The 12522-nt window shown below is 38.0% G+C and overlaps 1 protein-coding gene across 2 annotated transcripts in view; it reads right to left on the reverse strand.

The window, feature by feature from the left end:
• The window catches only part of mios (missing oocyte, meiosis regulator, homolog (Drosophila)), a 56731-nt gene that overhangs the window by 14056 nt on the left and 30153 nt on the right, over positions 1 to 12522 (reverse strand). Inside the window, exons 7-10 of one of the 2 annotated variants that reach the window (XM_043689878.2) lie at positions 10764 to 10922; positions 7805 to 7957; positions 2193 to 2397; positions 278 to 407 (exon numbers count right to left, since the gene is read on the reverse strand). In XM_043689878.2, coding sequence (XP_043545813.1) covers positions 278 to 407; positions 2193 to 2397; positions 7805 to 7957; positions 10764 to 10922 — 647 coding nt within the window. Of the gene's footprint in view, positions 1 to 277; positions 408 to 2192; positions 2398 to 7610; positions 7675 to 7804; positions 7958 to 10763; positions 10923 to 12522 lie in introns of those variants that run through there. The other variant, XM_043689880.2, reaches the window with a different exon arrangement.

Genomic DNA, 12522 nt, shown 5'->3' on the forward strand with positions numbered 1-12522 from the left:
CAGCAGCTGTGAAAGGTAGTGTACAGAGAGCAGCTTTCTTACATTTAAGTGTACTGTATTAAATTTAGTTTTGTTAATAAATGCGATTTCAACCTTCATTCAGGCTGTGCTATATTTTGCAATAGACCTTTGGGTGAATTTTGAGCGATCGTGAGTGATATTTTTTGCAGCTCTGCCCCAACATTACTTTTCCTATTATTTATATTAAGCAATTGTCTATTAAGTGAGATTTGCTGGAACGCAACTATGGCATTATAAGGAGAACCATCTCTATTACCTGAACCAACTGAGCATATGACCAGCATGACCTCCATGACGACAGTTCTGACACCAAGTAAACCAGTTATTGAACTGAGCCAATTTCTTGTCTTTACTGAGATCAACCTTTTCATCAGACTTTCCAGTTCCTGTTCGAATTAAAAAACCATTAGAAGAGAAACAGCAAAATGAAAAGTGTAAAATATGACATTTAAATAATTACTACTTGCTTTATCCACCTTCCCCATTATTTTCTTTCCTGAGCATAAGTGAAAAATTGATCATTCATGGGGTTAGTTATGGATTTGCCTACTCTATTAATGTCACAAATATTCCTATTCACAAGTGAATGAACTTTATCTATCTCATGGACATGTTCCTCTCCTACTGAATTGAGTTTGTTTAAAGTTAGTTAAAGAAGGTTGATATCCATTGAGAATAAGTTATTGGTAAACCATGAACCAAAACAGAAGCTGCTGGAAAAACTTGGCAGGTCTGGCAGTATCTGTGAAGAGAAATCAAAGTTAACGTTTCAGGCCCGGTGACCTTCCTCAGAACCTCAGATTTTAACTTTGCTTTCTCTGCACAGATGCTGCCAGACCTACTGAGCTTTTCTAGCAACTTCTGTTTTGGTTCATGGTTTACAGTATCCACAGTTCGTTCAGTTTTTATTGGTAAATCTTGTTCCTTTTGTTTGCTAACACAAACATGGTACATATTTGTTGTCTGGAATGGTTGACAAAAGTGGCAAAGAAGTTTTCTTCTGCTCTCACCCAAACACTGAATGATGTGCCAAACATATTTAAATCACGAAAGTGATAGCAGTTAATAAACACTTGCACCAACACTCTCTGCATGTATTTTAAGATGAAGATTTCTTCCAGTACAGGCCTGCATAACATTCAAAGAAGTAAAGTGCACAACACTGGGTAAGACCCATTTATATACAGTAATTAAAGGAACTGCTATTTGCTTAATTGAAGTTGTTTAACTTGTCAGCTCTATGCTCCATCATGTTCAATGTCCAGCATAGCCATCAAGAGAAAAGTGGGCTAGATAAAATACCTAGCTGGAATTGTCCACAAGACATGATCCTCTCCTGTAGAAGTGAATCCAAAGATGTTTATCATTGGTAATTCAACATATTATCTTCAATGTTGACTGCCATGTACAGTGACTTTGCTAAAATGAGCACTCTACTTTTACAAGGCTGTTAAGATGACAACTCAATACTGTTATGACACAGGGTAAACCTTCTTGCTTAATTTAGACAGAAAAGATTTAACCAGTGTGGTAATCTGTGAAAATATGAGAGACCAAGAACTATTTAAAGTAAAAATTAACTTTATTTCTTTTAGTAGAACAGAGAATAACTAACAAACAACTATTTACATCACTTTCCTCTAACCTATCTTTTATCTTCCCTTCTATAATACTAGTCCAATAAAGCCCCCGACTAGGATTTACTGAAAAATTTAAATTTCAAAACCAGCCAGCTGTCAAATCTTTCCTTTGCAGATTTGCTCTCCAGGTCGGTGTTGATGTCTTTCTCTGTGCAGACTCCTTCTCTAGACAGGTACCTCTCACAGTTCTGACTAGCAGTCTACATCTGTTGGTCTGGTGGCAGTTCTCCTTCCACTGTTCAACTTTCCCCAAAGCATCAGATTATGCCATTCACTTCTAAGATTGTCAATATACTAAATTCAAACTTGATCAAAATTTGGTATTTTTGGGGGAGTATAATTTAAACTGATTGGCCTGATTTGAATCTGTTTTTGTCTCCAGGCATCCAGCTACACTAATTGCTGGACTACATGCTACATTGTATCTTGTTGAGAACACTTGGTGCTGTCAGGTAGTTCTGCTAGCTTTTAACTTTCTTAAAGGTACAGTACACCCAGGTCTTCATAACAATATCTAGCATCAATGCTTACCTAGACAACTTGAAACCGGAGTTCCCATATTTATAAGACAAAGTGCACAACGGGGAAGAGGTTTACGACATCCTGGACAACTTGTGACTTTTGATTTCGTCGGAGAACCACTAACACCATATTGACTGAAACTTCGTCCTTGGTGTGGCATGGCAGAACAACTATATGATATTGACTTTCCACAGAAGTTGCAGCTCACAAACACCTGGAACACATATTATACCACACAACGGAGAACAAAAATTGTCAAACATATCATATCATTGAAATAGCTGATTTTGTAGCCATAAAGTCGTACAGCACAAAAACTGACCATTTGGTCCAACTCGTCTGTGCCGACAAAATTTCCCAAACAAACTAGTCCCACTTGCCTGTGCTTGACCTCTAAACTTTTCATATTCACGTACCTGTCCAAATGTCTTTTAAATGTTGCAACTGTAATTGCACCCACCACTTCCCCTGGTAGTTCATTCTATATATGAACCACCCTCCGTGTGAAAACGTCTCTGCTCAACACCACCACCCAGGGCTCTACTACTATTAATTGTATCAGTCTTGCGGTTGTTCATTTTACAAAATGCAATACCTCACATTTATCCAAATTAATGTCTCTTTGCCACACCTCAGCCCATTGGCCCAACTGATCAAGATCCTTTTGTAACCAGAGATAAGAAACTTAACAAAATGTAAGCCAACACAAAGTATTTCTCACTTCCCATCAAGAACAAACAGCAAGTCAGGTATTCGACATTTTAAATGTTGCAGTCTTTTGAGGAAAATTAACAAAGTTAAAATTTTTATAAACCTGTGGATAGGAAAGTTTTAGAAGGTTACAGGCCAAGTGCAGAAAATTGGGGTTGGCACTGATGGACATTTTGGTCAGCATCAACCAGTTTGGGCCAAAGGGCCTGTCTCCATGTTGTAGGGCGCTGTGACTCAATAAACATAATTTATTCATTATATTAAGATCCATTTACATTGTACATTAACAAGAAGGAAATGAAGGCAGGCAGAGCAATATAAGCTGCTGGGGGATAGATGAAGACAAGAGTCAGGATGACAAAGAGACCATATCCACCCAGGGAAGAATAACCAATTATTTACAGATGGTTGTGTTGTCATGTGTTTATTTACTTTATTTGGCATCTGGCTTGCCATAAATGTATACCCATCTAAACAAGTGGCTTCTAGAGTAAACAATCAGCAGCATGGTGGCTCAGTGGTTAGCCACTCAGCACCGGGGATCTGGGTTCAACTCCAGCCTCAGGCAACTGTCTGCGTGGAGTTTGCACATTCTCCAGGTGCTCCGGTTTCCTCCCACAATCCAAAGATATGCAAGTTAGATGGATTAGCCATGCTAAATTGCCCATAGTGTCCAGGGTTATGTGGATATGACAATGCTGCACATTGAAAAAGGTTAGGTTGCCATAGCCATAGAGATCTATAGCACCGAAACAGACCCTTTAGTCCAACCCGTCCATGCTGACCAGATATCTTAATCTAATCTAGTTCCATTTGACAGCACCTAGCCCATATCCCACTAAACTCTTCATATTCATATACCCATTTAGATGCCTTTTAAAATGTTGTAATTGTATCAGCCTCCACCACTTCCTCTGGCAGCTCATTCCAGACTCGCACCACCCTCTGCACGAAAAGTTACCCCTTAGGTTCATTTTAAATTTTTCCCCTCTTGTGACACTAAAGAGCTAATTTGCTCTGCTGACCTGCAGGAAATTGGATGCCCTAGGCTAGGGTGGTTTGCCTCTGACTTAAATAGATTGTAGGAAATTTACAAGGTCATTTCCTTGCTATTCATTCAAAAGCCATTTACATTTTAATCCCCTATTCAGAAATCAGTAAGAACATTACAGTTGAAATTTGACTATTCCCGGTAGTTAAAAAAAATACAACTCACACCAGATCTAGCCACTGAAGGATGGTTTGCATTACACTGTTTCTGGAGGTGATGTGGTCGCTGCATTGTGTCTTCAGTGGCATGTGACTGTGAGGGAGTAACTGGGGACTTGTCTGGTGAACACTACTGACTATGATGTAAAGATTTTGGATAAAGGAAGGACTGTTTCCTTTGTTCAGACAGCTTCCCTGGACACGCTTCGCAACCATGACTGTTCAAGGTTTCTCCAAAGCTTACACTGTACTGTGCTTCATAAAGTTTTAGTTGTTCACAAAAGTTGGCATGTTGCAATTGCGTCAAGTGTGTAAGAACATCCAGAAAAAAAGAAAATAACACTCTCACCATAAACCTATGCCCTCTAGTTCTAGACTCCCCCACCCCAGGGAAAAGATCTTGTCTACTATAGCTCAAATCCTCCAACCCTGGCAACATTCTTGTAATTTTTTTCTGAATCCTTTTAAGTTTCACAACATCCTTCCAACAGGACAGAGACCAGGATTGCATGCAATATTCCAAAAAGTGCCCTAACCAATGTCCTGTACAGCTGCAACAAGACTTTCCAACTCCTATACTCAATGCTCTGTCCAATAAAGGACAGCATACCAAATGCCTTTCTCACTATCATTCTTGGCTTTTTTTTCTCCCTAGAGGGGTCATAGAGACAGAGGTTCTGTTTTGTTTCTGTTTATCTACTTGAAGAAGCTTTTAAGTTTAAAAAAGCACTTGCACAATGAAAGGGGAGTGGCCACTTCACCCAGCTCAGCTTTTCTCTGGTTTGTTTTGGTTTTAGCAGTCTGACTGTTTAGAGCTGCTGGTCAGTTAAGATGGTCAAAGAAACAATTACATGGAAGGTGTTCCATGTTGAATCTCTCTGCCATCTCTCTCTCCTATAAGACCCTGGGTTTGATTTTACCTTTTTGGTCAATGGGTGTTTATTTGGATTATTGCAGGAATTTTGAACAGCATTGTTAAGTTTGGATAGTCTGTTGGGTTTTCAAATATGTTAATTATTCTTTATTCTGTTCTCTTGTTTGTGTTTCATTTGGTACTCTGCAAATAAATGCAGTTTTGTTTAAAACCTAGGGTTTTTGACCAGCTGCATCACTCCTGGAATATCAAATTAACATCTGCACAAAACCAGAAGAAAAGGTTAGGGTCTGCACTAACTTCTTGAAATGTTTTGAGGGAGTGTTGCCTAGTCCATATCAGAGGGTTAGCCATGGGACATACAGGGATAGGATAGGGATGGATTTGGGTGGGATGCTCTTTAGAGAGTCAGTGTGGGCGTGTTGCACCGAATGGCCTGCTTCCACACTGTAGGGATTCTAACTAATCTATTTGCAGTGAAATCTCCGAAAAGTCTTTTTCAACATATTAATTAAATATTCCATATCGAAAAAATGTGATCTTATTACAACTGAAATTATCTTTTTTGCAGTTCTACATGTCAAAATTACAGAAGTCTCTCATTGTACAGCATCTTTAATCAAAATTTGGGCTCTTCCAATGAAGAACATCATACTGAAGGCAAGCACATGTTCTGAAGTCATTTTATGACATGGATGGTGCGTCACAATAACTTTAGAAACACATTCACATACTTCAGGACGAGCCATGCTGTTTCTTAAAGTGGTGATGGTGTTGATGTTTCGCCTGTCATTTAGCTGGATTACGAATTTAATTTGCTTATGGCCTGATTTCTGATCAACAAATCATATTTGCATTAAAAGGTGAAGCATGAATGGACCTCTTTGAGTCAAATCATTTCTCTAAAATTGTGTCACTGTAAGATTTAGAAGAAAGATCGATCAATTGTTGCAGTGCACTCCAAGTTGATTTTATTTTAAACTTATTTATTTGTTCATATGATCACTACTTAGGCCAGCATTTACTGCCCATTCCCCACTGCCCTCGATAAGGTAATAAGGAGCCACCTTCTTGAACCACTCTAGTCCATGTGGTGTAGATACACCCAGAGTGTGGTTAGAAAATAGCCAGGTTGATCAGCCAACCTGTCCCACAGAAGCAAGTCTGCAGAGATACACTAGCATTGTAGCTTTTCTGTACCATCTGATTACTTTACAAACCAGTGCCAAAAGAGCAAAAGAAGCGCCGAACTGTACTGAGGAAAGTTGCTGAATGCTATCCTGGCAATCTCTGGTGCTGATGTCAAACAGTATTCTTGTACAGACATGCCAAAAAAAACTTTGCTTGCAGGGTTTGCCTAAAATCAGGGATTCACCTGACAACAACTTGGTCGTCATCCCACAGTGATTTAATAGCAGTTGGGACAGTAACTGACTCAAGGTCAGGAAACACAGCTTAGACATTTCCATGGCCATATTGCTTAACACTGTACTATGAAAAACACTCCAAATGTTCATGGCAAATATATTTCTGATAACCATCACTATTAGTGAAACAGGAGTAGCCCATTCAGCCTTTCAACCCTATTCTGCCATTCAATTAGGTCAGGCTGATTTGCTGTTAACTCCATATTCTTTACCAACTTTGCTAAAGAAAAAGTTCTGGAGTCATAGAAGCAACAGGTTGAATTCCCACTTTGTTTCAACTCTCTTCTTGGCCATGAACCATGGAAGCTGGAATTACACTATGCAACATCCTCCCTACACTACTCTTGCACATCTTCTAATGAGAAGCTGAAACTTGGAATTTCAAATTGATAGCAGCTGATGAGTACCCATACACAGAGGTAACAAGAAAACAGGAAAAAGTTCATAAACCCTGACTGACTGACCCAAATCAATAACACCTACAGTTGGATATCATTCCACAATTGGGCTGCACTTTGTGCAAGCCAGAATCTGCTAACTGTAATCTTATGTTTGGTTGTTAGTAAATTGGGGAATTGTACACACTTGTTAAAAGTCTTTAACTTTTGTGCCAGTTCCAGGAATAGTGGGCCTTGATTTCCAGCATGCCACCCAATGAGATGTAACAATCAGCTTTCAAAATAAAATGCATTATATGCACTATTGCATGTGGCGGTAGGCAGGGACTGCCTATTGCAATATTCTGGGTTTCAACACCTTTCTGGGTCTCAACTTACAACCATTATTTATGGAACTTGAGCTAAATTATCATTCAATTCAGTTTCTTGTTTTTGTTTGAGACAAAATAAGATAATGATATTAAGAGACAAGGCTAGTCCAGTACTTATTCATCAAAAGTGAAACACTCTATTTAAGGGCAATATTAATCGGTCCTAATTTCTATCCTTAGCTTTATGGGTACCACTCACAATCACATAGGATGACACCAAGAAAAAAAAAAATAGATGTATAGATGTGCCTTCTGTTATTCTTGAGGTACAATGTTTTGAAAGATTTCTAAGAGAAGTTCTTGAATACAGAGTGAGGATCATAATGGCAAAAGTAGTAATGAGCAATATTACAACTCAATTTACAACAGATTTTCCCTCACTTACCCTGACTATTAGTTAGTGATTTATGAAATTAAATGAAAAAGTTAAGATATACCTGTGTGTTCAATTAGTTTTCATTTGAGAATAACACAGCAAGTTGATACACGGTCACACATTCTCTTCTCAGAACATAAAATGGAACAGAAACCAATTTAAAAATGGAGTTTACACAATTTAAATAACAAAGTCAGTCTGAACAAAAAAATCATTAAGGCAACTATACTTGTGTGCCTTGATAAAACACTTTACCTGTGCAAGAGGTTTAGAAAATGGGTCCAACTTGCTCCTATGGATGTCAAATTCAGCTCTCTTATGCCAAAACCTCCAAGCATCAAGTAAGTTTCTATAATTCTCTATCCAATATTGGACTCTGGGATCTTTCACAACATCACTTGGAAAGCCCTGAGGATGTTAAAAATAATTATTTTTAAAAATACTACTCTCTAAAATTACAGAGTCACAGAGATATACAGTATAGAAACAAACCCTTTGGTCCAAATCGTCCATACCGACAAGATATCCCAACCCAATCTAGTCCCATCTGCCAACACAGCCTGTAACCCTCCAAACACTTCCTATTCATATATCCATCCAGATGTACCAGCCTCCACCACTTCCTCCTGCAGCCCATTCCACACAGACACCACCCTCTGCGTGAAAAGGTTGCCCCTTAAGTCTCTTTCATATCTTTCCTCTCTCACCCCAAAACTATATCCTCTAGTTCTGGACTCATCCACCCCAGGGAAAAGACCATGTCCTATCCATGCCCCTCATGATTTTATAAACCTCTATAAAGGTCACCCTCAGCCTCCGATGCTTCAGGGAAACAGCCCCAGCTGTTCAGCCTCTCCTTATAGCTCAAATCCTCCAACCCTGGCAACATCCTTGTAAATCTTTTCTGAACCCTTTCAAGTTTCACAACAACCTTCCAAAATTGGAGAAAGGCCAATTTTGATGGTATTGGGCAAGAACTTTCAAAAGCTGATTGGGGGCAAATGTTTGCAGGTAAAGGGATGGGTAGAAAATGGGATGTCTTCAGAAATAAGATAACGAGAATCCAGAGACAGTATATCTCTATTAGGGTGAAAGGAAAGGCTGGTAGATATAGAGAATGTTGGATGACGAAAGAAATTGAGGGTTTGGTTAAGAAAAAGAAGGAAGCACATGTCAGGTATACACAGGATATTTCAAGCAAATCCTTAGAGTATAAAGGCAGTAGGAGTATACTTAAGAGGGAAATCAGGAGCCTGATGTGCTGCTTTAAAGTTATTCAAGTTTGTTTTCATAGGATCTTAAAAGGAAGTAGCTGCACAGACAGTGAATGCATTAGTTACATAAAGCAGGAAAGTAAACTTAATTTTAATTTAATTAAACCAAAATTAATTGGTTAGCTTAATATCTGTATGTGGCAAAAAAAGAGTCAATTATTCAAAGCAAATGCAAATAGAATCACAACATGGTTTTGTGAAAGGAAAATCATGTTTGACAAATTTATTTGAATTATTTTGCGGATAAAAACAGCAGCGTGGACAATGGTGAACCAGGAGATACAGTACATTTTAATTTCAAAAAGGCATTCAATAATGTACCACAAAATGGTTACTGCACAACATAACAGAATACGGTCTTGCGGCAATACATTAGCATTGATAAACAACTGGCTAACTCGGAAAGAGAGGGGAAATAAGTGGGTTATTTTCAGGTCAAAAAACTAACTAGTGCAGATTCACAGGGATCAATGCTGGGGCTCAACTACTTACAACCTATATCAATAAACTTAGGTGAAGGAGCAGAATGCATTGTCACCAAATTTGCTGATAATACAAATTTGGGTTGAAAGCAACTTATGAGGATCATACAAAAAGCAGGTGTGGATAGGTTGAGTGAGTGGACAAAAAATTGACAGTTGGAGTATAATATGCAGAAATGCAAGGTGGACAGCTTGGCAGGAAGAACATTAAAATCAGAACTTATCAGAATTATTTAACAGAGACCATAGAACTCAGAGTTAGAGGTATGTTCAGCCTGGCACATTAATCACAAAAAGCTGGTATCCAGCTACAGCAAGTAATTATGAGGGCAAAGAGAATGTTGACCATTATTGCAAGACAGATGTAGAATAAAAAGGAACAAAATATTGCTGTTGGCGTCTTGGGTATTAGGAAGCTTCCAACTGCGTACTATGCATAGGTTTGAATTTCTTCTTAAAGGGTATACCTGCATTGCAAGTAGTTTAGAGATGGCTCATTTGATGGCTGATTTCTGGGAATAAAAGAGTTTATTTAGGAGGAAGAAGTTGGAACAGGCTAGCCCTTCACTCATTGGAGTTCGGAAGAACAAGAGGTGATCATATTGAAATGTAACATTCTAAGGTAGCTTTGTGGGATAGAAGCTGGGAGGATATTTCCTCTTATGAGGAAATCTGTGAAACCTCATGTTTTTAAACTTGATCTCCAGTTCTAGATTTCCTCCGTAAGAGGATTGTTGAAACTAACACATCTCCAAGAAGAAATTCTGCCCCATCTCCTCCTCAACTGTGAAATCCCATGTTTTAAAACAGTTCTAATTGGAGGAGGAGATGGGGAGAAATTTGTTCTCAGAATTTTTAGTTTCGGAAATCCTCTTCTACAGAAAGGAGTGGAGGAGGTTATTGAATATTTTCAAGATCGAGTTAGATAGATTGTTGTTCAAGGATTATGGAGTTACTGCCACAATCAAAATCAACCATGAATGGTAGAACATGCTCAATGGACCAAATGACTACTCCTGCTATTTCTTATGATCTTTCTTTAATCATGCTAGTACATACTGTACACAAACTAGTCAATTCACAAGAGTAGATTCATAATAATATGAAACAACAAAGATTATCAAGTATTCAGATAGCAAAGGTATTATTTAAGCAGACATTCTTTGAATTTTAGAACCATCAATATATATACACCTTTACATCTTGGTATTCCAAAGCAAAGGATGAAGAAGGGGTATTTAACTCATCCCCCTTATATTCAACTCCATTGACCAAATATTTAACTGCATCCTGAACCACACCCAACTCAACAATATCTTGGCTTTCACTTCCTTGTATTAGGGAGTAAGCAATTCAAGTTATTCAAGTTTGTTTTCCTAAAATTTCATAGAGAGTGTCTAATGAGAGTGTTAGAAACCTAAAATATATAGTCATTACCACAAATTTTGCTTGACCTACCTGTAACATGCAGAAACTTGCTGTCTGCACATCACCAGTTCTATCTACATAACTCTCCATCAGGTCAATCCCATCCTTGGTTAGGCCTGTTAAAAGGATTCCTTCCAGGTTTCCAGCCTCTTTCATTTCATTTGTCAATTTATCAATATACCGAAGGATCTAAAGAATAGGATTGAGTCAAGATATTGAAGATGCTAACAAACAATATAATTACAATTTTTAACATTAGACAATTACATTTGCATACTTTGGACAGGACTGCCATTATTGGAACACAAATGAAATTTGATGTTCTTGATTATTTAACTTATCATTGCAATCATTTAGTAAATGTAACCAAACATATTTCAATAATAAGAGTTTTGCAGACTTCATAATTACTGTTTATTTCCTGGGTTATGCTTTTATTATGCCAGCAAACCACAATTAAACCAGCAATGAAAACATTCACAATTAGGCAATCTTTCATTAGATTTTAATAGAAAAATATTCAACAAATGTTTTGCTTATCTCAATGTTTCCAAATAACATAACAAAACGTTAAAAAGCTGCTGCTACTACAGGTCATTATGCTTCAACATGTTTTGTTCATGCAAATTTACTATAAAGCGATTGACGAATCGGGGACATTTTTAAAACAAACTTTTAAAACGTGTGCTGGCTGTAATGCGATTACATTGCTAACACTTTAAAAGCTATTTCTAAAGTGTGATTTTTCAATAATGCGGGGTTGCACAAGAACGTAACCAACTAGTTATAGAAGAACTACCTTGTAATAATGAGAAATAACAGGAGAAATTAAAAACATTTTAGGAGTATCTTGCGATACCATATAATCAGAAGTGGGAAGTCAAAACCAACTCAAACTAATTGTGTTGCAATGGAGTATATCAAAAGATTACTGATGAAATAAAGAAGGTGTGCTGTCCTAAATTAATTATGCAGTAGATACCAGCAAATCGTTTTTTAGCTGGCAAAAAATAAGTAGATTAGGACAGTAATTCGTAGTGAACTAAAATGGAGAAAAATGAAAATGAATTAGTAAATACATGCAAAATTCAAAACCAAACGACCGAACAGGCACCAGCAAATTTATTCACAAGGGCCTCCCACTCTCTCAGAAACTATTTCTGATAAGCTACACGAGTATTTCTGAATGAGTGAACATCACATATTTGAGAATACAGAATTATTACTGCACAATTGAGGCCATTCAGCTCATCATGCTTGCAGAACCAATGAACGAACAATTCACTTGCACAAAGCAGAACGAATCCAACAGAGTCAATTACCAACCCATCAATCTCCTTTTGATCATCAGTAAAATGAAGAAAAGGGTAGTCAACAGTACTATCAAGCAGCACCTGTTTTCGCAATTAAGTGCCCACTGAGGCTTAGTTTGGATTCTGCCAGGACTACACAGTTTCTGACCTCATTACAGCATTGGTTCAAACAGGAGGGGAAAACAAAGCTGAATTCCGAGGTGAAGTGAGAGTGACTGTTTTTGACATGAAAGCAGTACTGACTGCGTGTGGCATCAAGACATTCTAGCAAACCAAAAGTTAATGGAAATCAGCACAAAAAACATTCTGCTGGTTGTGGTTGTTTGAGATCAGTAATTTCAGTTCCAAGATATCTCCCAGGGTAGCACCCTATGCTCAACCATCTTCAGCTACTTCATCAATGCTATTCCCTCCCTGAGTTGAAACTTTATTGCTGGAACAGCACAGCAGGTCAGGCAGCATCCAGGGAACAGGAG

This window comes from Chiloscyllium plagiosum, unplaced genomic scaffold (genome assembly GCF_037043375.1).
Source record: "Chiloscyllium plagiosum isolate Xiang-an unplaced genomic scaffold, Cpla_swu_hap1 HiC_scaffold_5, whole genome shotgun sequence".
NCBI lineage: Eukaryota > Metazoa > Chordata > Chondrichthyes > Orectolobiformes > Hemiscylliidae > Chiloscyllium > Chiloscyllium plagiosum.